This window comes from Gopherus evgoodei, chromosome 6 (assembly GCF_007399415.2).
Source record: "Gopherus evgoodei ecotype Sinaloan lineage chromosome 6, rGopEvg1_v1.p, whole genome shotgun sequence".
NCBI classification, from domain to species: domain Eukaryota; kingdom Metazoa; phylum Chordata; order Testudines; family Testudinidae; genus Gopherus; species Gopherus evgoodei.
Window position 1 is genome coordinate 91,398,625 of NC_044327.1, and position 26,945 is coordinate 91,425,569.

The 26,945-nt window shown below is 39.7% G+C and overlaps 1 protein-coding gene across 2 annotated transcripts in view; it reads right to left on the reverse strand.

Moving 5' to 3' along the window:
• The window catches only part of ARSB (arylsulfatase B), an 88,512-nt gene that overhangs the window by 27,435 nt on the left and 34,132 nt on the right, over positions 1–26,945 (reverse strand). For both annotated transcript variants that reach the window (XM_030567408.1, XM_030567409.1), the window contains 2 exons: positions 11,334–11,577; positions 10–80 (listed from right to left, as the gene is read on the reverse strand). In XM_030567408.1, coding sequence (XP_030423268.1) covers positions 10–80; positions 11,334–11,577 — 315 coding nt within the window. The remainder of the gene's footprint in view (positions 1–9; positions 81–11,333; positions 11,578–26,945) is intronic.

Genomic DNA, 26,945 nt, shown 5'->3' on the forward strand with positions numbered 1-26,945 from the left:
TATACTCACATGGAGAAGTGTCCACAAACATGGGGTCTATGTTATGAAGCAGCTCCTTTCTGGGAGAAGGGCTTCCTTCACTAGAACAGAGATCATTGGGAAACATTAATTTATTTCCAGAGCCCACTAGAAATCTGCATGTGCTATTTTAATACTTTCTTTTGTTATACGTGTAGGAAACAATTGTGTCCATTAACTATTATGAACTTCTAATTTGAAGGTGACCTACTTGATCCAGTAGCTATAATATTTTAGCCCAATCCTACAACTCCACACCCAAGTGAGCAGTCCCAATGAAGTCAGTGGGGCTTACTCATGTGCATAAGGGAGGCAGGATTGAACCTCTACATATTAACTAAATGTTACACTGAAAACCACCAACATTCCATAATAGGTCCACTATCTATAAAAAGCAACATGCAAGCCAGTTAGAAGTCATTTGTTTTCATTATGGAAATAAAAATAAAAACATTCATCATACCACAAAAATTGCAATGATGTAATAGTGAACTTCAAAGACAACCATTCAGATAGTATCTAGATTTATTTTATTTTATTTTAAGCAACAGATAAGACACAAGTAAAGATAATTTCTGACATGAAACATTTACCATCTAGAATACAAACACAGGTAAGATAACACTCAATGGAAATCTTAAAGGAAGCTGTTAAAATCATATACAATTTTATTTTGGGAGGAAATATTATTGATACTGAATTATAAAATACCTAATTATAGAATTAATATTTCCCCTCTTTATATCATCTTTGGAAGCCAAACATTCTGAGTAAAAGTGAAATTATAAATTACTGATGGGACTGATTCAGAGAGCAAAGGATATATATTTGTATTACATAACAAATCGCACAGCACTTTCAGCTAATGTACAACCAGAATCCAATGTTAAAAATTGAGTGTGCAAAAACTGCCATGCAGGAAAATTTTCCCCACAATGCATAAAAAATGTTAGGGTTTTAATTTCTCGTTAGTATCACAAGCTGCACGCCTGACTGATCCTTACGTAACAGGTTTGCATTTTAAGACCTTCATTAGATTCTGAACTGCTTCTGGATGCTCAGGTTGCAGCTGTGGTCAATGGTGTTTTTCTCCATCTGTTCCTGGCAAGAAGAGACCTCTCCTTTCAGGTGCAGCCCTCATTACAGTTATCCGCGCCTTTCTCACATTGAAACTGGATTAATTTGAATATGTGCTACATACTGATACAACTTGAAGAATATCCAGAAACTGCAATTAGGCCAGAATGCAGCTCTTAAATGCCCACTTGTTAAATGATGTGTCAAACAGAGTGACAGCCTATTAAACCAGTGCTCTGTAATGTGTACCAGCTGCCAGTAAATTTATAGGGTGGAGTTTAAAGTGTTGGGATTTACCTATAAAGCTCTGAGTGGTTTAGAATCTTATTGTCTGTGAGTCTGCCTTCTTTCCTATGCAATAGCTCCACTGCTATAATGAATAATAGTGCCTGAGCTAGACAGCTCCTGGCTTAAAAGGCAGCAGACTGCTTACAGGGCATTTTCTACAAAAGGTTCCACTTACCACGTTTTAGCCCAACAAAGCTTAAAATTGTTATTCTTCCAGACACGCTACTAAGCCCATCTGTTTTACCTTTTGGCCATTTGGGAAGGGGTGGATTGATAGATTCTAGAGATGAAAGTCCAGAAGGGATCATTAGATCATTTAGTCTGACCTCCTGAATACATTGAATAATTTTGGGTGGCTCTTTTCGCACTCTCCCATTTTTCCAACATCCTTTTTAAAAGGTGGACATCAGAACTGTACCAAGTATTTCAGTATCATTCTCAGCACTGCTGTATGCAGAGGTAGTATCACCTCCCTACTCCAACTTGCTACTCCCCATTTATAAACCAGCCCTTTATTCCATAGCATCGCACTGGAAACTTTCCTTAAACTGACTATCCACAACGACTCCTAAATTAATTTTCATAGTCATTGTTCTCCAGGATAAAGTCACCCATGCTGTAAATATGGTATGCATTCTTCCTTCCTTGATGTATAAAACTTTTCATTTAGCTGTATTAAAAATACATTTTGTTTGAATGGGCACAGGTTACCAAGCAATCCAGATCACGTGGCATGACTGCCCTGTCTTCATTATTAACTACCACTCTGTTAACCTTGTTGTCATCTGCAAATTTTAGTAACAATGACTTTAAATTTACTTTCAGATAGTTGATGAAAATGTTTAATAGTGTTGGGGCTAGAATCAATCCTTGCCAAACCCCACAAGAAACGCTATTATTCAATGATGATTCCCCATTGACAGATCTCAAAAAAAGTAGTTGTCCATTAACCAGTTCTTAATCCATTTAACCTATGCTCTATTGTTTTGCACAGTGCTGATTTTTAAAATTGGAATATTTGGTAGTACTAGGCAACTGCCTTACAAAAATCTAATTATATTACATCTACCTTTATCAGCCAAATGAATAATCTCAAAGAATGAATACAAGTTTGTTTCACAAGACCTATTTTTCATGAAATCATGCTAATTGGAATAAACAACATTCATATCCTTTAATTCTTTATTAATTGAATTCAGTGTCAGCTTTTCCATTATTCTGCCCTGAACTGATGTCAGACTAACTGGCCTGTAGTTACCTGGATCATCCCGTTTACCCTTTTTAAAATATTAGCACAACATTAGCATTTTTCCCATCTTCTGGAATTTCCCTGGTATTCAAGAGATGACATCAAAAATTAACATCAGTGGGTCAGAGATCTCCTAAGCCAATTCTTGTAGGACTCTTTGGTGCAAGTTATCACAGCCTGTTGATTTTAAAATGTTTATTCCTAATAAATGTTGTCTGACATGTATCTTCAAGTTACTAATGTACTACTAGAAGATAATTCTTTATCCCCAAATGATACAAGTACATCATCCTGGTACTTTCCAAATACAGAAGTATTTATTGAACACTTCTGCCCTTTCTGTATCATTAACAATTTTACCATCTCCATCAAGAAATTAACCTATACCATTGCTTGGATTTTTTTTTTTCCTAATATACGTAAACTTCTTCTTATTGTCCTTAACCTGGCCAGCCAAGGATTTTTCTTGATGTCCTTATTAGTTTTCTACACTTCATAACTTTTAATTCATATCAATTGCTGTCTATTTTCCCTTTTTCCCAATTATTATGTATATTGCTTTTTAAATATCTAATTGATGCCTTCACTTTGCCACTGAACCAAGATGAGTTTTTAGCCATTTTCTTTAGCATCCTTCTTGACTGTGGAATTGTGGCTGTTAGAACATTTAATAAACTATTCTTAAAGAACTCCCAATTTTCACTCATTTTTCTAACTAATTTTTTTCTCCTACTCAATTTTGCTCATAATTTTCTTTAGTTTTGGGAAATTAGCCTTTTTGAAGTACCACAACTACATATTACCTAGTTGGGATAGCTCTCTGTCCACACTGAATATAATCAAGTCAAGATCACTGGTCCGTAGGCAACCACCAACTTCTAGATCAGCCTTTATCAGTGCCAAATAAGGTGGCAAAATAGACTTACCTCATGTTGGTTGCAATACCTTTTGTGTTAGGAAATTATCTTTAATTTTTAGAAACTGATGGTGTTTTACTACTGGCTGCACAAATCTTTCAGAATATGTTTCCCAAACTGAAGGTCCCCATAACAACAGAGATTCCCTCTCCCTCCCCACACATTACAGACTAGTATTTAAAGAGTGACTCCTATTCTCTAGTTTGATTTGGTGGTCTGTATCAGACCCCCATCAGCAAAGCCTCTTGGGCTTTATTAGTTAGCAGATGTATACAGGTGCATTTTTAACCCCGTGCTTCTGATTTATCATAACAAATAAGGATGTCTTTAATGTGGATTGCCTCCTCTCCACCTCTTTAACCTACTCTACCCTTCCTGAACAGATTATAATCACAGACTTTAAACACTCCAATCATGCGAATCATCCCACGAGGTTAGATTCAAGGTAGTTGGGATTGGGATTATTAATGCTGTTATGGCAGGCCAGGTTTCGTCGCTTGTTGTATGTTATTCAGTGATTTTTAATTTTGAATATTTAATGCATAAAAACCTAAGATTTCATTAGACTGACTGAAGAATGGCAGGCATTGAAGGTCAGAATCAAGCCTAGAACAGTCTGAAATCTCTTTCATATTGTTTCTTCTGCACAACTGGGAGAGGCATGCAGCTTAGGGCAGAAGACCAGAAGGTGTATACTTTGGTTGAGGTGGAAGGAGGAAGCCACTTTGGGCAGTAACTTGGGGTGAAAACATAAGGAGATCGTGTCTTTGTGAAAGTTGGTTAATGGTGGATCTGCCATCATGGCTGTCAGTTCACTGATGAACCCTGCGGAGATGACGCCCACCAAGAAGATCAACCTTCATGGAAAGATGAGTGAGAGAGCAGGTGGCAAGGGGGTTGAAGGGTGGCTTGGTGAGTCCAGTGAGGACCAGATTCAGATCCCAAGAAAGGGTAGGCCTCCCTACGGAGCAAAAGTCACTGAGAAGGCCATGGGAAGCAGGAGGTCTTTGGATGAGTGAAGACGGAGAAGCCATTGACAGGAGGAAGAAAGGCACTGAGCGCCAGGTGGATGCAGATGGAGGAACGGGCAAGGCCCAATAGGCATAGATGACAGAGGTAGTCTAGAAGGACAGGAATGGAGACGAGTCTGGAGAGATGTGATGGTGGTGTGCCCACATAGTAAAGCAGTGCCCCTTAGCTTGATAACAGTTGATTGGAGTATGCTACGAGTGATCATGTCTTGGATGGGGGTGGAGCAAGTCTGGTCTACACACAAGCTCCATCCAAATACCAGGCTACTAGATGGAGAAGACTCAGGTTGGGGTGCTGCAGCCAGCCATGCGCCTGCGTTAGGAGATCCAGGAGGGCCAGAAGAGGACTTGGGGGGCGAGCAGAGAGGTGGAGAAGATTGGTGTACCATTACTGGCAAGACCAGGAGGAAGTTATAAGGATAACCATCACTCGGTCCTTCCGCACTCTGCGCAGGACCTGGGGAAGGAGGAAAATGGGCAGGAAGGCATAGTGGAGATCCACGGTCCAGGGAATGAGAATGGCCTTGCCTTGAAAGCTGAGCCCAGGGCTCCCCAGAAGTAGAAGAGAGGAAGCTTTCAGTTCTCCGATGTCATGAAGAGGTCCCAGTGAGGCATGCCCCACCAATGAAAGATGGACAAGAGTCATGGAGTTCCCACTCGTGGTTGGTGTGGAAAGACCAGCTGAGCTGTCCACCAGGGAGTTGCTGCTGCCCAGATGTACAGTGTCCAAGCATCTGTGATGCTTCCAGTGTGCAAGCTGGAAGCATCAGTTCCAAGGATGGATGGCCTCTGTGCAGAGGGAAGGAGACCCAGCCCCACCCTGTCTGTTGATATGGATAACCGCCATCATGTTGTTGGACAGCAGTTGAACATGGTGGGAATGGAGGAAGGACAGGCAGGCCTGGCAGGACAGTCACTTGCCCATAGATCCACGACGTTGATGTGCAGCCACACAACCACTAGGGACCCAAGATCCTGGGCCGTGCGGCCGTTAAGGTTGACCCCCCAGCCCACGAGTGAGGCATCTATGCTGAGAGTGGTGCTGGGCATGAAGGACATGAATGGAATGCCTGGTAGAACAACGGATGGGTTGCACCACCAGATGAGGTAAGCCAAACAGCGGGAGGGATGATGACCTGCTTGTTCAGGCCATCTGACTGCGGATTGCAGAGTGGAGCCACAGCTGAATGCAACACATATGGAGACAGATGTACAGCGTGACCATGGTACAGGCCACCATATGGCCCAGGAGGGAGAGGCACTGACGGACAAACATTTGCGGTACTGTCAGAGCATAGCAATACAAGAAGAAGTGAGGGTGGTAAAGCGATCCCTGGGAAGAAAGGTGCGGGCTGCCAAGAGTACAGGCGTGCCTCTATGAAGGTGAGCATGCAGGTAGGGACGAGGATCGACTTTTCTTTATTGATGCAGATCCCCAAGCTGCCGAGGAGGGTGTGGAGGGTCTGGATGGTGGCAAGAAGATGGGAGCAAGAGGGCACCATAAGTAGCCAGTTATCCAGACAGGGGAAGAGGGAATGATCCAGGCGGTGCATATAAGCTGCCATGACAGCAAAGATCTTCATGAAGACATGGGAGGGCAGCAGCAATTCTAAAAGGGAGGATATGGAATCGGTCATGGGAACTCCCCACCTTGAAGCAGAAGAATTTGCGATGAGCAGGGTGGATGTCTACGTGGAAGTATGTATCTTTCATATCAAGAGCTACAGGCCAAGCTCTATGGGGAGAAGGAAGGGATAATAAGGAGGAGAGTGATCATCCTGATGCAAAACTTGTGAATAAACTTGTTCAAGGAGCAGAGATCCAAAATGGAATGAAGAACACCTCCTTTCTTCAGGGCAAGGAAATAGGGGGAATAAAAACAATGGCCATGGTAGTGGTATGGCAAAGGTTTTATGGTGCCCTTTTGGAGGAGGGCAGTCACTTCCTCGTGGAGATGGTCCTGGAAAGGGTCCAAGGGCAGCCATTGGGCGGAAGACGAGGAGGGAAGGAGAAGAATTTGATAGGGTAGCCCTGATGAAGGATATTCACCACCCAACAGTTGGAGATGATCCTGCCCCAGTTGTGGGCAAAAGTCCTTCTCCCTGGACTCCCAAGAGGGAGCTGCCTCCTCTGCAATTCAGCTCTCTTTATAAATGAGCCTGCTCTGCCCTCATTGGCTACTCACTGCAGCTCCTCTCTGACCGGCTGTCTGCTGTCAGTAGGGCTGATTTTAACACTTTCTCCACCAGTCTGGGGCAGATGCCCCATCACACTTCCCAGTTACAGAGCTCCACTGCTTAGCCCCTCACAGGATAGCTTCAGAAAGTTATCCAGCTAGCAGCTGGATACTGCAGTTTTTGTCAGGGACACTTAGTGAGTGCACAAGATAGCAAGGATATGAAGGTTCAACTAACGTTGTCCGAAACTCCTTATCTTTGTATTTCAGTATTTTCTAGTGATTAGATTAAAAAAATATATATAAACATAGCTTAGAATTCTCTGGCTTTAGGAGATTTGTTTTTAAGGTACAATGTTCTATTAAGTTGCATACTCACTCACTCACTCTCTCTCTCTCTCACACACACACACTTAATAGGAAGAGGGCTTTTTTGTGGGGATTATTATAGTGTGTTCCATCACCAGCTCAGTTGTGTTCTCTTAACGCAGACGAAACTCTGATTATCTTCCAAGGGAATTTTGTTTATATAAAAACAGGAGAACTGTATTCTATGGGACAGATTCTCTGCTGATATAAACTGATGTACATCTGTAGAAATCAAAGGCTAATTTATGCCAGCCAAGAGTATGGCCCTGTATTTTCAACCATGGTATATTTTTAAAGCATAGTGAAAGGTTATTGTTTATTGGTGAATTTGTACACAACATTTGTATAGGAACTTTAACAGAACAGGGTGTTATTTAAACCAGGCAAAAAGTAGCCTTGGGAAGTAGTCCAAGGTTTTCCAGAGTGAATTTGTTTGTCTTGTTTTTGGTAATGACCTGGTGTCACTAAGGACGTTTTTGTTCTTTTAAAAAAAAAAAATGTCTTGCACATATTGTATTTTCCTGGATCACATTTCCTCACACTTCCTTAATTTTTTTTTATGTATATTGGAAAAAAATATTATGACATGCCTCACTTAAGACATCATTTTCTTCAGCCTCAATTTGTATCACAGTGCAACTAGCTGTGATAATCTTTTCCCAACAATATTTTGTCTGTGGGATCATATATAAAACTTTTAGTATTTAAGAATGTAATTTTAAATTCTTTTCTTTCCTATGTCACAAGCAATTGTAGACAAAGTCTACAGATTAAGAATGTTTACTTTTTAAAATTAACCACTATTACAGAATATATGCTAATCTTCCAACATACTATACTGTAGTGATTCTTATCCAGGGGCCCAGTGATTCTTACCCTGCTCTGGGGGGCTGTGAGCAGGTTTCAGAGGGTCCACCAAGCAGGGTTGGCATTAGACTTGCTGGGATCCAGGGTAGAAAGCCAAACCCCATGACATGGGGCTGAAGCCCTGGGCCCCACCCCCGAGGCTGAAGCCGAAGCCTAAGCAATTTAGCTTTTCGGGCCCCCTGTGGTGTGGGGCCCTGGACAGCCGTCCTGCTTGCTACCCCCTAATGCTTGCCCTGGCTTTTATATGCAGAAAAAAAGTTGCAGTGGCACAGGTGGGGCATGGAGGTTTTATCACATAATGCGGGGCCACAGAAAGAAAAAGGTGGAGAACCCCTCCCACACCGTACTGTCACACATTGACTTGTAATAAAGTAACTGACTGGCCCTTAATTTCCATTTTTCAAATTATCTTTTTTTTTAAAAAACAAAACAAACATTCTAGCTATTTTCATCCATTATAGGCCACTAAGCACTAAAAATCAACAGATTTGAACTTTTTATTAGATGTCATTTTTATTAGATGTCATTTATTAGATGTCATTTGTCCAATAGCCAACATTCAACTGATCTTTTGAGCTACAACCTTGAAATTTGATCTATTCATTGAGGAAAATGTGAAATTAAACATTTTTATCATAGGTCATCCCCTGGGCAATCTAACAATTCACAGAAACTATATTAATTTCTTCTATGAAGAGTCATATTGGGAACGAGGCCTCCAATTTGGCAAAATTAAAAAAATCTGGGTTCACCAGGTCTCTCTAGGTGCTATTAAACATTACGGGTAACCACTGGGTGAACTGGTAAGGTGACATGGGATCAAGTGCCAGCAATATTCAGATGATACCCAGCTCTACCTATCCTTCTCTATATGCAACCATATCACCAAGATAACCCAGAATTTGGACAAGATCTGCTCAGGGATGAGGAATAGCTGATTAAAGCTGAAACCAAGCAAGGAAGAAGCACTAGTACTGATAGGCAGAGAAAAGCACTTTCAAGAGTTTGCAACCACAGTGCAGGCTCCTTTAGTTGAAGACGGATACACACACACACACACACACACACACACACACACACACACACACACACACACACACCCCTAAGCCATTCAGTCTGTAGTTGAGGAATGCTCCTAGATTCCTTGCTGATGCTGAGCTCTCACAGAGCAGCATTTGCTATAACACACACTTTCTACTATCGCTGGCTGGCTAGCAGAGTCATCCTGTCCTAGCAGACAATGACCTGGCCTCAGTTACACTTTTTCCACCTTTTGTGTAGAGTACAGCAATGCAGTATACTTGGGCATGAAGCCATCAGCCCTTGGGAAATTTCAAAGGGTACAGAATGCTGCAGCACATCTCCTCTGCAACACAGGCTACTGTGAGCACATCAAACCTGTCCTGCACTTTCTACACTGGTTTCCCATAAAATATCTAGTCAATTGCGAGGTCTTGGGCCTTATCCTCAAAGTCCTTAATGGCCTGGGGCCAGCATATCTAAAAGATTCCCTAATAGTGGTAGACAACAGAATAGTGGTAGACAACGGAACTCCTGACTCAATGAAACCTTCAACCATAAGGCTAAAGCTCATTTGTGCAGATGGCAGAGCTTCTTGGAGACCAATCTGAGACTGGCAAACTCACAGAAACTAAAGACCATCATAAACCTTCACATCTTCAGCTCCAAGTGCAAGGTGCATTTTTTTGACCTATCCATAACATATACCTATGCTGCCCGCACGATTTTTCCCCTGGGGAGAGGGAAAGAGATAGAACCACATGTGACAGGTGGTAGTCACGTTGCTTAACACGCTACTGGAATGCACTCAGATACCATATTGATGACTACAGTTTAAGAACCTATATCAAATAGAATAGGATCAGTTGCATTAATTAGAATTTTACCAAAAAAGATGTTGAAGATGAGCAAACGTGCCCCAAGTGCTGATGTCAGTATCAAATCTACCTCAAGGACCTTGTCTTGATGGGAAAAATGGATGCATTTATCAGTCATGTTAGCTCTTGAATGTTAGCTTACCATGACTGAAAAGTACCACCAAGGTGCAAACTAACATGTTTCCATGTGCGTTAGCTGGCTATGTTGTATCTCAGTGGTGGAGGCTGTTAAAGTTGCGAAATGTGGGCAGTGGCGAGGTATTAATAGGAAAAGGAGCTCAGCTTTAGTTTTAACAATCTCAATTTGTTGGGGAGATATTTATATAGTTTCTGTTTTATAATTTCTGTTATTGAAATACAATACTCACACACAGAGTCCCCCATAACACTGAAAGGCTTTTACCAAAATTACTAGTTGGACCAAAAACTTTAAGCATTATAATCAATAACTAATACACAAAGCATTAAACCTGCAATGTTTGGTCTGTAGGAATTAGAAAGTCCAGCCTCTGCTTTAATTGTAGCACTATTTTACCTTGCTATATAGCTAGCATCTTGACTGGTCCTTAAGTGACCCAAAACTATATTCAAATATCACTGAAATGAAGCCACTCCTTAGAAGGGAGGGAATGGAATTTAGGCAGCTAGCTAGCACATAGCACGCTTCATGAAAGTGTAGAAGGGAGGAATAAAGGAATTTAGACCAAGATCACCAGGAAAACCCCAACTCTTGCAAAGCGTGTCAAGGACTTTTAATACATGCAGGAACTCAGACTCTGAGAACTCCATAACCCATGTGTGGTAGGATAAACCTCAGGGAATTCCATCTTTGGAAGACCAAAGGACTGAATAAACATTTAGCAAGAGCTAATTCTATATTCATAGAGTTCGAGGACAGAAGGGACAATTCTATCATCCTGTCTGACCTCCTGTATATCACAGGCCATTAAATTTCACCCAGTTACCACAGTGTTGAGACCAATACCTTGTCTATGACTAAAGTGCAAGGTCCAGAAAGGCATCCAGTCTTGATTTGAAGACACCAGCAGATGGAGAATCCACCATTTCAGTTGGTAGTTTGTTCTAATTGTTAATCACCCTCATTGTTAAAAATGTGTAACTAATCTATTCTCTTCCATTCTATTCAAGTTATCATGCTACATCTGTCATCACGGCATCTGAGCACACCTTCCAGAGATGAATTAAGTAACGTTACTGGCATCTTTCATTTATGGTGCTTTCTTCATTCCTGTTCTCCTCCTGGAGGAAAAATGTGCATGGATTTAAACCTATCCTTTTATTTAGCAAATTATTTTTTTTTTCTCAATCTTATTCAGGATCATATATATGTCTCGGTTTCTCCCAATTTCAGGTCTGTTGCTCTTGCTGATAACAGTCTTATCTTAGCAGGATTCTGACACAGTTATTTGAAATGCAAGTTACCTGATAGTTTTCCACACATCAAAGCCATCCAGAGGCTTAGTGCTGTTTATATGTCCCCCAGCAAGATTTACTAGAGTAGGCAGCCAGTCAGAGATGTGGATCAGTTCATGACTTTCTACTCCCCTCTGTTTCAGTAAAGGACTTGCAACAAATCCTACTCCTCTCACTCCTCCTTCCCAGAGCGTCCACTTTCTTCCTCTTAGAGGCCAGTTATTTCCACCTCCCAAAGTCTGTCCTCCATTATCTGAAATTACAGGTAAGCAAATAAATGATTTTTAAGACAAGTATTTTATAATGTGTTCATTTAAAACAAATTTACATAATACAGGGATATCACAATCACTACATAATGCTAAATTCTACCAACAACTTCAGTTACATACACTACTACTCAATATTTTATGTGATGCTTTGCATCTTCAAAGCATATTACAAATATCAGCTAAAACCCTCACAAAATCTTGCAGGAGTTACCTATTCCAATGTGAACAAAAACAATGTGGCAGGAGAAGAGAGTGAATATTACTTTCAGATGCAAAAAAGCTTACCAATATTTATAAGAGTGGCTGAGTGAGTTTTACTTTTTTTAGGTCTACAGGTTTATGTAACTAAACTTGACCTATAAGGCAACATACTCATGTCAGTTTCTTTGCACTATTTTCAGGGCACCTGTGTTAGATGAACCAGAACTATTTTAAAAAAATTTAAAGATACACAAGGCAAAGCATTTTTTTCCTCCTCAAGCCTTTAAATCTACTGCCTGCTTTAGTTTTAACTATAATTGTACGATGTGATTAAAAACCAGGAATGGAAACAACTATGGGAGCAAAGGAACAAGGAGGTGCTGCATCTGATAAACCAGAGAAGACAGCCTTACTATCCTTACAATGAAGCCAAATGATCTCATTCCTATGTAATTAACTAGGGATCACTGTAAATTCCTGCTGTAGACACATAATCAATTTAACCTGAGCAAGAAGGGGGATTTTCTTTGCTAAGGGATAAAGGGACTTTATCTGTGTGACATCTCAAAGGTGGATACAAAGAGTAAAGTTTATTGAATTCTTCAATCTGATCCTACAATAAATAAAATAAACTTTAAAAATAATGTACATTTTTATTGCACTTTTCATCCCAAAATGCTTCAGAGACTGAGAAATAAAATATTGCTGAAAGGCAGCCATTTGTTTTTTTGGAGGGTGGCAGCCAAGCAGGAAACTAGTATGGAAACTGGCAGCCTATTATAGGCCCTTAAATCCATATTTAGGTACTTAAAGAAATGGCCCAATATTTCAAAAGAGCAAAGCATTTTGTGGCCCTCACTGACTTAAAAAGAAACTGCTAGGTGCTCAGCACTTTTGAAAAATCAAACCACTTATTTAAGTGCTTGAATATGGATTATGGGCTCCCAGCTAAAAGCCTTACCCTCACATCCACACAAGAAGAAAAGAAAATATTAGCTTTTATGGAATCAAAGATTTCCACACACTAAGTACATGTAACTCAACTTATCACCCTTCATAACGGCCAAGGGATGAATCTTTGGGATTTGAACTGTGGTTTCAGGGAGACTAGAGGGCAACAAAAATGATTAGGGGGTTGGAGCACATGATTTATGAGGAGAGGCTGAGGGAACTGGGATAATTTAGTCTGCAGAAGAGAAGAATTGACGGGGGATTCTGCTGCTTTCAACTACCTGAAAGGGGGTTCCAGAGAGGATGAATCTAGACTGTTCTCAGTGGTACCAGATGACAGAACAAGGAGTAATGGTCTCAAGTTGCAGCTGGGGAGGTTTGAGTTGGATATTAGGAAAAACTTTTTCACTAGGAGGGTGGTGAAGCACTGGAATGGGTTACCTAGGGAGGTGGTGGAATCTCCTTCCTTTGTGGTTTTTAAGGCCTGGCTTGACAAAGCCCTGGCTGGGATGATTTCGTTAGGGATTGGTCCTGCTTTGAGCAAGGAGTTGGACTAGATGACCTCCTGAGGTCCCTTCCAAACCTGATATTCTATGATTCTATTCTATGATATAAATCACTGATTTTAATTATGATTTAAAACAGCAAGCAGGAAACCTTGCTCTGAATAATTGATTTTAATATGTCCAGGACTTTGTTATTTTCCTAAAGAAAGGCTGATAACCATTAAAACATTTTGATTTGCAACTAAATGTAGCCTTTGCACTTAGTTTAGTGTTTCTTTTTGTTAACCAGGAGCGTATACTGTATCTCTATACATTTATTTAAATAACTACATAGCTAAGGCACTACTTCTTTCACGATATTGCTGAAATTGCAGATCCTGCAATATTAGGCTTCCTCCGCAGTTTTGATCTTAATCAGCTTACTTTGCACAGTCCACAATTTTACAAATATTTTGAGCATGCAATTAGTACTGCACTGACATTCAGTACCTGTAAAATGTACAAGATTATCCTGACGACTCAATTTCTACAGCACTTGTGTTAAGACTTTTAGTCTTCTGAATTTTCTATTGTACAGGTCACTTCTTTTTTTAAATGAATGTAATATAGTTGCAGCAAAAATGTCTGGTTATCCAAAAAATTAGCAAGCATAACATAGTACCTGAGTGTTTATATCATTCCAGTATCCTGTCTTCTGACAGTAGCCAATACCAGGTGCCCAGAGGGAATGAAAAAACAGATCATCATCAAGTGATCCATCTCCTGTCACTCATTCCCAACTTCTGGCAAACAGTACCAAGTGTAGGCTTTAACATAGGTTGTCAATTTTAAATTTAATTTTAAATAGGTTAATTCTAAAAAAAACCCCACCTATTTAAAATTTAAAAGAATCCTTTTTTAAAACCATTTTTTATACACCCTCAGTATACCAGAATGGATGAAAGTTGCTATTGGGTCAACACACACACACTGGCCATCCTCCTCAATAAGAGGCCCCAACAAGTATATTTCAGTGGTGGTTCACATTGCTACACTGTCTCCCTATCCAATTCCAGACCAATTTCAAAGACTGTGCTCTGTTCCTTAAAGCACTCAGTGGTTTAGGACCCTATCAGTCACCACCTCTTACCGTGACTCATCCTGACATGTTCGCTCACTTTGGGGCTGGGCATTCACAATGGAAGGCCTTCAGCTACAGAATTCTCAGCCATTGGAGATTAAGACAAGCCTTAGCCTTGCCACATTTAGAGTCCAGTTTAAGACCCCTATCTTTGCACAAGACTTTCAACAATAAAGATAATGCAGGACAGCTCGGTAAGCTCTCTTGGGAGACACAAGACTTCCCACTTAAGAGAGTAGAACAAATAATGGAGGAGTACAGAGTGTGCGCTGTGTGCTTTCCAAAATCATAAGACAACATTTCTTGCTCCAAAGAGCTTCCCATTTCAAAGGGTAAAAATAAAGTGTGGATCAAGAGGAGACAGGTGGGGATAAAACAAAAGAACGGTCATGATGTTAGCTGACACATATAGTTCTACTTTTGGTGGGATTTTTCTTTTTGAGCTGAAGGTTTTCTAATTACATTCCCCTCCCCCTTTGGTGGGATCAGAATCCTAGCATGATAGGTGCATGCTTGGTTTTTCATACTCAACTTGTAATTTTTTTATTCTTCTTCACCACATGTTCAGTCACCCTAGAAAAAGGGCCTGTAATATTTCAGTTTGCTTTAGACTTATCTCAAGAAACTCTTCCCTTGATCCCAGGATAGTGCAGTAGTTTTATACTCTCACCCAGGGCTTCCAGTTGCTCCCAGCTTTGTGTTTACTGCTGCTTTTACATTTTCAAGGTGCATCATGTTTGGTTTGTGTTTAACAGTCACACTATGTTTTCTTTACTAGGTCAGCCACTCTCTGCTTCCCACCAATACAGATGACAGAGGGACAGATGAAGTGAGCCTATTGCCAGACCTGAAATTGTGACCTTTATGTTGCCGCATCAAAACACTGATGAAATTCTGCATGCTGGGGATCATCTAGGGACCATGGATCTGCCCTAAATCCATCCATATTTACAACCTACACGTTTTGGTGCAGAGAGACTCAAAAAGTAATTAAATCCTCATTCAAATGTAGGCCTTTCCTGTAACTGGCACTGCAGCTGACAGGAGGAATAAATTTGTTAGCAACTGAAGTTACTATTGAAAATAATGATGGTGGTTATGGAAAACCAAAACAGTAGAGAACTGCCAAAATATCGGTTTTGGGTGTGAGCAATTGGAATTTTCTACCCAATAGCTTTATTTATTGGTGAAGCTTCCTAAACCTAATAAAACAGTAACGTTTGGAGGTAAATATTTTACATTCATGTGAGTACTATTAAAATATCCCAGTTATCAAAGGAAGAGCGTGATTGTGGTGGTGATTATACACTGAATGTTCACATATGTTTCAGGGCAACTTTTTACTGTATTTAGCCTTAAGTGTTAGTGATACAAAGCCAGGGCATTACACAAAACACAGACTATATAAACACTGTGACTCACACTAGTCAACACTAATTCAACTTTTCAACCAGATAAAAGAAAAACAGAGGCAGGATCCCTGCTGACCCAGCATTAGCAGGGCAGCACTGTAATGGAACTGGAAGCAGCAATATCTGTTTAATGTCACCAACAAAATAGATGGATACAAGGTAGAGAGCAAAAACAAGGGCAAAAGTGACAAAGCATTAGCTTTCTGGGTACTTTTAAGAGGCAGTGCACTGCAGTACTGTAGCTTTTATATATCTTAGATGTGGATTACTGTGGCGGGCTATATCAATTAGAGATTATGTTATGTGTAATGGTCATATGCTACTAGGATCCTAGGAAAATGTGCCATTCCTGATGGAATACAAAAGGGAAAAACATAATAGAAACCAAGACTACTTAGTCAGCAGTAAGAAAAGGACGTGGGGCCCACAGCTGTTGAAACTATAACATTATATGTATCTATAATATAAAAGGAAACAAAATAGCCCCCTTCAGGCTGCAGCTGCCGGTCTCTCCTAAATGGACAGTATTACTTGTTCAAAAAATATGCTGTGAAAGATTTCAACAAAAGGGTGAACCCACACTAGTTAGATCAGTGTTAACCAGGCAACTATAAGTAGTAGCTCCAATGAAAGGGGTTGGACTCCTTTCTGAGGGCCAGGAATCTGGGTGGAAGACATCCCAGGTTTTACAAAGGTAGAGTCTATAGGCTTGAAACAGTTATGCCTTTTTTTTTTTTTTAATACTACATTTCTATAAAAATCCAGATGCTGGACTGCAAATGATACTTGAAGAACTGGCCATATTTGACAATTTTACATAAAGTTACATTAGCAAGGTTGTTGTAAACAATTTTATTTTGGCTTCTCAGTATGCATGTAACCACAGGATAACTACATCCTGACATACGTTCCTGTGATCTGCCTAACTATAACAGTAGGAGACTAACCAATTTTTGCTTCAGAAGTATTCACATAGTCTCTTCTCCTCTAGAATATTTTTACAAGGATTTGCAATTTTGATCCAGAGTGAATATCTGCCATTACTGCAGCAAGAGCAATTCTCACTTCCAAAAACTACCTACCTCTTCAATGAAAAAGTCACTGCAAAAATCAATATATTTTGCAAACACTTAGAGACACTTACCAGATATGCCAGCATTGAAAATCTTCTCACAGCTCTATTCCTCTCTCCTCAATTGTACTAAGCAAGCAGAGTACTGACATTTTGAATACTAAATAATTTGAGTATTACCCCAAAGGAAAATTGGAGGAAAGGCATGGCATATGCTTCCGTCACCTCTCATCTGCATGCCCAGATTACAAAATTAAAGGTTGGCAGGATGACAAGGCTCAAGAACATGACATACCATAGAAAAAGAGTCTGCAGAAGGGACCAAAAGTTAAACTGAAATTTCGGTGGCATTAATGCCATTAAGTTTGCCACAGAATGAGATCAGTGGCAGAATATGCCACGCAGGGAGCCAGCTGCAGTTATAACTGTAATAATAATCTGCAGATTCTCAAGATCCATGAGGTTTCGCTGAAGATTCTGGGGTATGGTTAGAAGCCCAGGGTCTCTTCATTACCTCTGGAGAACCACACCATTCATCCACGTCAGCATGGCTGTCCCTTCTCCCTCACAAGTCCCAAATCCTGTCAGGTGGTTTTCAAGTGTACATAGATGGGTGCTGGTACAAATATATCTTGACAGTGACAGCATCACCTTAGGGAAGCCTTTCAGTATTTCCAGAAGAATGATAATATGAAGAACAACTTTTTCCTGGCTACATGGCTTTCACAATCTACCACTCTTTCCTCCTGCCCCAAAACCCATGGAACCCTGTTCATATGAATAACTTTCATGGAATGAATTGGGTAGGCAAAGAATCCATGTTGCCACATCCTACCTTCCTCCCAACAGATTTTGGACACAAGCAGTAGTTTTTATTCCTCTCCTATATCATCGCCTTTGCAGGAAATACTGGGGAGGAAAGGGAGAAGGGTAACATAACCTTAGGATTCTCTATTTAGAATGTTTAGCTTGATGGTGGTGGTTTTCTGTATTTGTTTTTAAAATACATTACACTTTTTTTTGTATTGACCAAGTGGCTCAAAAATTGAATGTCACTTTAATAAAGAAGCCCAGCACTTTCTTCTCCTGGTACACAACTATTCTTATAATTAATATTCATACCAATTCATATTCACATGAGACATTTTGTCTCTATCAAAAGAAACATTTAACTGAATTTATAATTTGTAAATAGTCAATGTTTTGCTAGGGTTGTCAGAGGAATCAAACAAAACTGGACAGGCAGTTGTTTCTACCAAACTCTTCTCTGAACATCTGTCAAACACTAAACATTCTGGCTGGTGCAGCACATATATTTAAGAGTAGGAGAGACATGTATAGCTAGTAAACAGTTTGATCAGTGTTTATCTCTGAAGAGCAGTGGGATGGCAAAAAAACCACTAATGCCTGGAGCTAGCTGAATAAGCAATAATTTTGAGAAGCCTGTAAGAGAGTTTTATGTTTACTATTTGCTGTTTATATGTCAAAATATTACAAAAGAAACATTAAACTACATTAAAGTGGAGTATCAGTGACACAATGTGACCTTCCGATCACTATCCCTGCTAATCATAATTCACTGGCTTTCCTTATTCCCCAAATAATCACAACTGGTGTTTGGATAGCACTTCTTAGGGGGCTGCCTCAAATTAATGCTCTGGGACAGAAGTATTGTTTTTTCCCCAAACTGCCTCTGAGAAAAGGTCAGAATGTCATCTGCATTTCAACAGTGTATACCCACTTGACTTCAGCACATTTTACCTAGGACTCAAAGGGGCTAATTATAGTTTGGATTTTTAAAAAGGTAGAGATTAAAATAAATCAGATTCAAAATGAAATAAGCAGTAAGCATAACATAGCTAGACAGACCTATCTTGGTTCAGTTGTAGTAAAGGTACAGCCTTACACGTCTAGAAAGCACTATCCCCTTTTTTTCCCTCTGACTCTTTTGACTGTGCAGCCTCACAATTCTTCTGGGTTTTCTCACGTCTTTACTTCTCATGGTCCTATTATATCTTTGAGTTCTTTTGATGTGCCTGGGTTATCATACCAGACACCCACACCCAAAGTGACATTCCCAAGAATCGGTCCTCAAATTCATCCAGGATTGTATTCAAAAGCTATACTATGTAATTTCAGCTCCACTTTTCCTGTTCAACCTTTGCATCCTCTCACCCCCATATAAATAGCTCCCTACCAAGCCTTTCTACTTTTTGTACCCATCTTACTGACCAGGCTTCAGCATGTAAATTGTCTTGATTAGAGGATTCACCCTTTGTAAAGATGCAAGGTTTATATAATTCATCAATTAACAATAATTCCCATTTGATATGAAATAGAATCAGATTTATTAATCTGTAACACATTAAGAACACAACAACAGCCATACTGGGTCAGACCAAAGGTCTATCTAGTCCAGTATCCTGTCTTCTGACAGGGGCCAATGCCAAGTGCCCCAGAGGGAATGAACAGAACAGGTAATCATCAAGAGATCCATCCCCTGTCGACCATTCCCATCCCTGCCCATCCTGGCTAATAGCCATTGATTGACCTATTCTCCATGAATTTATCTAGTTATTTTTTTGAAACCTGTTATAGTCTTGGCCTTCACAACATCCTCTGGCAAGGAATTCCACAGGTTGACTGTGCGTTGTATGAAGAAATACTTCCTTTTGTTTTAAACCTGCTGCCTATTAATTTCATTTGGTGACCCCTAGTTCTTGTGTTAAGAGAAGGAGTAAATAGCACTTTCTTATTTACCTTCTCTGCACCAGTCATGATTTTATATAAACCTCTATCATATCCCCCCTTAGTCATCTCTTTTCCAAGCTGGAAAGTCCCAGTTTTATTAATCTCTCCTATATGGAAGCAATTCCATATCCCAATTACTTTTGTTGCCTTTTCTGAACCTTTTCCATTCCAGTGTATCTTTTTTGAGATGGGGTGACCAGATCTGCACGCAGAAAGTGGGGGCCCGCAAGGATTTTAAAAACTAATGCTTGCCACTCAAGGCTTGTATTACACTCCCAAGATTACAGCTTTTCTCTGACTTTGGCTTGGTAAATGCTGCCACCACCCAAATGCAAAAACTCCCTTTGAACCCAGGAAGGAGCACTCGGGAATTCCTCCCTGTGGGGTACCCTCAAACCCTTTCACTCCCCTCCAGGGAAGAGCTGAGAAAGAAAACAAAGGAAATTAGCTGTTGATACCAGCTAATCGAACAACATGCACAAACCTCTTAGGACACCAAAAATCAAATCCTGTTCTTAAACCAAGTAAATTTTATTAGAAACAAAAAGGAAGAAAATACATCTGGAACTTAGGTTTTTGCTAGATTTTAAGAGCAATTCCAAAATTTAAGTACCAAGAATAGCTTTCCTGGGGCACAGCTTAAAAGTTAAAAGCAAACAAAAGCACCTGGGGTTTAGCACAGAGGAGATCCACAAGCCAAAATAAAGAGATAAACCTGATCGCGTCTATTTAAACATTTTCTGTCCAATGATTTTTTCCTAGGTATGAAAGATGAATTTTTATTCCTGGTTCAAGCCTTACACAGCATTCTTGCTTATAGCATAGCTTCTCCGTGTTTTCCAGAGAAGGAGACAATAGACAGGGAAAGTTTTTTTCCCCTCCATTTTAAAAAGTTCTAGCCTTCCCATTGGCTCTTTTGGTCAGGTGCCCACTCTTTTTCCTTTACCTGAGGAATTTTGTTAACTCTTTACAGGTTAAAAAAAAACAAACAAACAAACCAGAGAACTGCCACCAAGAGGGATTTTACAGCTAACTGGCTGGCTGGGTGTCCATGAAAGGGAGTTACCTCACCTCCCCCTTCATTTATCAAAGCAGTATTCAACATGGGGTGTACCATGAATTTATAAGGAGAGGCAATACAATATTCTCTGTATTGTTATCTATCCCTTTCTTAAGGATTCCCAACATTCTGATTGTTGTTTTTTTTTTGACTGCCACTGCACACTGAGTGGTTTTGTATAATCTGAAAATTTTGCCACCTCACAGTTTACCCCTTTTTCCAGATCATTTATGAATATGTTGAATAGGATTTGTCCCAGTGCAGACCTCTGGGGGACACCACCATTTACCTCTCTCCATTCTGAAAACTGACCATTTATTCCTATTCTTTTACTGATCCAGGAGAGGACCTTCCTTCTTATCCCATGACAGCTTACTCTGCTTAAAAGCCTTTGGTAAGGGACCTTGTCAAAGGCTTTCTGAAAATCTAAATACAGTATATCCACTGGATTCCCCCTTGTCCACATACTTGTTGACCCTCCTAAAGAATTTTAGTGGATTGGTGAGGCATGATTTCCCTTTACAAAAACCATGTTGGCTCTTCCCCAGTAAAGTATGTTCATTTATGTGTCTGACAATTTTGTTCTTGACTGTAGTTTCAAGACCAGTTTTCTCGGTACTGAAGTCAAGCTTACCAGCCTGTAATTGCCAGGATCACCTGTGGAGCCCTTTTTAAAAATTGGCATCACATTAGCTATCCGTCAGTCATTTGGTACAGAAACTGATTTAAATGATAGGTTACAAACCACATAGTTAGTAGTTCTGCAATTTCACATTTGAGTTCCTTCAGAAGTCTTGGGTGAATACCATCTGGTCCTGGTGACTTATTACTGTTTAGTTTAGCAATTTGCTCCCAAACCTCCTCTAATGACACCTCAATCTGGGATAGTTCTTCAGATTTGTCACCTGAAAAGAATGGCTCAGGTTTGGGAATCTCCCTCACATTCTCAGCCAAGACCACTGATGCAAAAAATTCATTTTGTTTCTCCGCAATAGCCTTATCCTTGAGTGCTCCTTTAGTACCTCGATTGTCTAGTGGCACCACTGGTTGTTTAGCAGGCTTCCTGTTTTTGAGGTACTTAAAAAAATTTCTATTATTTTTTGAGTCTTTGGCTAGCTGTTCTTCAAATTCCTTTTTGGTCTTCCTAATTATATTTTTACACTTTATTTGCCAGAGTTTATGCTTCTTTCTATTTTCTTTACTAGGATTTAACTGGTACTTTTTAAAGGATGACTTTTTGCCTCTCACTGCTTGTTTTACTTTGTTGTTTAGCCACGATGGCACTCTTACTATGTTTTTTAATTTGGGCTATACATTTAAGTTGAGCCTCTATTATGGTGTCTTTAAAAAGTTTCCATGCAGGGATTTCACTTTTGACACTGTACCTTTTAATTTCTGTTTAACTAACTTCCTCGTTTTTGTATAGTCCCCCTTTCTGAAATTAAATGCTACAGCGTTGAGCTGCTGTAGTGTTTTCCCCACTACAGAGATGTTAAATTTAATTATATTATGGTCACTATTACCAAGCAGTCCACCTATATCCACCTCTTGGACCAGATCCTGTGCTCCACTTAGGACTAAATCAAGAATTGCCTCTCCTCTTGTGGGCTCTAGGACTAGCTGCTCCAAGAAGCAGTCATTTATGGTATCAAGACACTTTATCTCTACATCTCATACCAAGGTGACATGTACCCCGTCAATATGGGGATATTATTACTGAGTTTTTTATTTTTATAGCCTCTCTAATCTCCCAGAGCATTTCACAGTCACTGTTACCATGCTAGTCAGTAATAATTCCCTGCTGTTATATTCTTATTGTTAGAGTCTGGAATTACTATCCATATAGATTCTATGCTTCAGTTTGGTTCATTTAAGATTTTTATTTCATTTGATTCTACACTTTCTTTCACATATAGTGCCACTCCCCCACCAGCACAACCTGTTTTGTCCTTCTGATATATTTTGTACCCTTGTATTACTGCGCCCAATTGATTATCCTCATTCCATCAAGTTTCTATGATGCCTATTATATCAATATCTTCATTTAATACGAGGCACTCTAGTTTACCCAACTTATTATTTAGACTTCTAGCATTTGTATATAATCACTTTACAAACTTGTCACTTTTTAGCTGTCTGCCATTACATGATGTAATTGAATGGGCCTCTTTCATTTAACAGTTTCATCAGATCCTACTATCTTCCAGCCTCTCCTCCTTACTAGGATATAGAGGATCTCCATTAACAGATCCTCCCCAAGGGATGTGTTTGTCCAAACCACATGCTCCTCTGCACCTGTCGGCTTTTCCCCAACCCTTAATTTAAAATCCTGTTCTATGACCTTTTTAATTTTAAATGCCAGCAATCTGGGTCCATTTTGGTTTAGGTAGAGCCCATCCTTTCTGTATAGGCTCCCCCTTTCCCCAAAATTTCCCGGTTCCTAATAAATCTAAACCTCTCCTCCCTACACAATTGTCTCATCCATGCATTGAGATCCTGCAGTTCTGCCTGTCTAACTGGACCTGTGCATGGAATTGGAAGCATTTCAGAGAATGCTACTATGGAGGTCCTGGGCTTCAATCTCTAACCTAGTAGCCTAAATCTGGTCTCCAGTACCTCTCTCCTATTCTTCCTTATGTCATTAGTACCTACGTGTACCACGACCACTGGCTCCTCCCAGCACTACACACGTCTATCTAGATGTCTTGAGAGATCCGCAACCCTCAAACCAGGCAAGCCCTGACCTTCCTGAGTAGCGCCACTCCCTGGTTAAGGGTTAATGGGTGCTAAAGTGCTTAGCGATCAAAGCTTCATTAAACTCTCAGCCTTGCCTAGCAGGCCGCTAGGCTAAGCACACAATCCCCCAAACAAACAGACCACATGGTACACTTCAGTCAAGCAGCAAGCATACCAAACACAAACACACACACTAAGGACAACAAATGTATCCCAAGGGTCCTCTTTCACCTGGAGAACTCCCTTGCAAAACTCTCCTGTTTCCTAGCTCCCAAGATTCCATTCTTAGATTCCAAGGTCTGTAGGCAGCACTATCATCATGGCCACAGAACCTGGCCATAACACAGGCCTTAGAACTTCCCCAAAATTATTCGTAGAGCATATTTTTAGAAAAACATCCAAACTTGATTTAAAAATAGTCAGTGATGAAGAATACACCATGAACCTTGATAAATTGTTTCAATGGTTAATTTCCCTCACCATAAAAAATTTACCTCTTATTTCTAGTCTGAATTTGTCTAACTTCAGCATCCAGCCATTGGATCATGTTATATCTTTTCTCCGCTAGACAGACGAGCCAATTACTAAATATTTGTACCTCAAATAGATACTTATAGACTGTAATCAAGTCACCCCTTAACCTTCTCTTTGTTATGCTAAAAGAGATTGAGCTCTTTGAGTCTATCACTATAAGGCATGTTTTCTTTATCCTTTAAATCATTCTTATGGCTCCTCTCTGAATGCTCTCCAATTTATCAACACCATTCTTGAAGCGTGGGCACCAAAACTAGACACAATATTCCAGAAGCAATCACACCCGTGCCAAATACAATGGTAAAATAAGCTCTCTATTCCTACCCAAGATTCCTGTGTTTATGCATCCTAGGATTGCATTAGTACTTTTGGCCACAGGCTCCCAATGGGAGCTCATGTTCTGCTAATTATCCACCATGATCTCCACATTTTTTTTCGGAGTCATTGCTTCCCCGGACAGAGTTCCCCATGATGTAAGTATGGCCTACAATCTTTGTTACTAGTGGTATACATTTACATTTAAATTTAACTATTAATATGCATATTGTTTGCTTGCACCCCACTTATCAAGTGATCCACATCACTTTGCATCAGTGACTTGTCCTCTTCATTATTTATCACTCCCCCACAATTTGGGGTCATCTCCAAGCCTTCTTAGTGATTATTTTGTTTTTTTCATGATGATTTTATGTTTTCTTCTAGGTCATTGATAAACAATGTTAATGAGCGTAGGGCCAAGAAAGCAGCAAAGAGTCCTGTGGCACCTTATAGACTAACAGACATTTTAGAGCATGAGCTTTCGTGGGTGAAAAGCTCATGCTCCAAAACGTCTGTCAGTCTATAAGGTACCCCTTTAGTCAGACTAACACAGGTACCCCTCTGATACTTAGGGCCAAGAACTATTCATGCAGGACCCCACTGGAAACATACCAGCTCAATGATGATTCCCAGTTTACATTTACATTTTGACAACTAGCAGTTAGCCAGTTTTTAAATCCACTTAATGTGTGCTCTGTTAATTTCATATATATTTTTTTTTAAATCAAAATGTCATGAGGGACCAAGTCAAACACCTTACAGAAGTATAACATTAACACTGTTATTTTTATCAACCAAACTCATAATCTCATCAAAAAAAGATCAAGTTAGTATGACAAGATCTATTTTCCATAAACGCATGTTTATTTGCATTAATTATCCACCTCTAATTCTTCATTGAATTGAGTCCCGCATCATAGACTCAATCTCATAGATTTTAAGGCCAGAAGGGACTATCATGATCATCTAGTCTGATCTCCTGCACAACACAAGCCACAGAACTTCACCCACTTCTGTAATAGATCCCTAATCTCTAGATAAGTTACTGAAGCGCTCAAATCATGATTTTAAGACTTCCAGTTACACAGACTCAACCATTTACTCTAGTTTAAAACAAATGACCCATGCTCCATACTGTCGAGGAAGGTGAAAACCCCCCCAGGATCTCTGCCAACCTGACCTGGGGAAAAATTCCTTCCCAATCCCAAATATGGCAATCAATTGGACCCTGAGCATATCCGCATGACCCACAGCCAGACTGTAGGGAAAGAATTTTCTGTAGTATCTCAGAGCCCTCTCTATCTAGAGTCTCATCTCCGACTATGGGGGATATTTGCTAGTAGCAGTCCCAGATGGGTCACATGGCATTGTAGGTAGTCTCGTCATACCAACTCCTTCATAAACTTATCAAGCTCAGTCTTGAGGCCAGTTAGTTTTTTTGCCCCCACTACTCTGCTTGGAAGGCTGTTCCAAAACTTCGTTCCTCTGATGGTTAGAAAGCTGTGTCTAATTTCAAGCCTAAACTTGTTGATGGACAGTTTATACCCATTTGTTCTTGTGCCAGTATTGGTGCTTAACTTAAATAATTCCTCTTCCTCTCTGGTATTTATATCTCTAATGTATTTACACAAGAGTTGGCAGTGGTGATGCAAATTATGTCCATAAGAGCCCCTTTCATTTGGCTGTTTATTATATCTTCAGGCCAAGGCCAAATATATAAATTTACTAACAGTCTTTAGCATTTGTGGAATAAATGTGATCCAATTTTAAAAGAAGATATTTTAAGAATACAGAAAAATATACTTGATCTCCTTAAGAAAAATGCTGCAGTTTTTACTATTATAAAGGATCTAATTCACCAATCAACGTAAGTCTAGCTGCATGACTATTGTGTCCCCCAGGTACAACACACTCTGGAAATGACTTTTGGCAAAACACTGAAACAACTTAACTTACAACAGAGTACATATGTTACACGATTTTTAAAAAAACTGAAGACAATAGGGCTAATAATACAGCATGGCCAAAATTTCAAAGTGTGGGCACCTACAGTTACGCAGCCAAATCCATTTGTGTGCCCAACATGGGTGCCTAACTATGTATGCCAACCATTTATTTATATTTTATATATATATATATATATATATATATATATATATGAGAATGTATGGAATAATTATATACACAAAATAAGGAATAGTCAGTCATATACAATGTTGAAAGAAAGTTATTATTCTATTCAAAAGAATAAAATTACAGATGCAAAAAAGTTCCTTTAAAATAGAGCCACCTTAATATCCTATATAGGCAAAATAACATCACTGCATAAAGTGTTAACGTTTACAAACAATGAAACTTGAGAGCAGGGTAAGGAGAAAAATGTAGCCTTAGGTAGCAGGGACAATATAAACAACCACTCAGATATTACAAACCTACTCACCAAACAGTATAATGTATATCATACTTCAGCGCTTAAGAAGAACGCATTTTAACTAGTCAGTCTAGATCAGATCTGCCCTAATATTTGTTGAGGGGGTTTAGGCTCAGTATTTTGTTTCAGGCTCATCTCCAGTTATAACTGGACTTGTGTTCTTTGTAACAAAAAAATATTTCCTAGTCTTCTTACTGTATCCATGATGCTTATTTTCATACCCAGCATTCTAATACACACAATTTTCTCTTTTCACC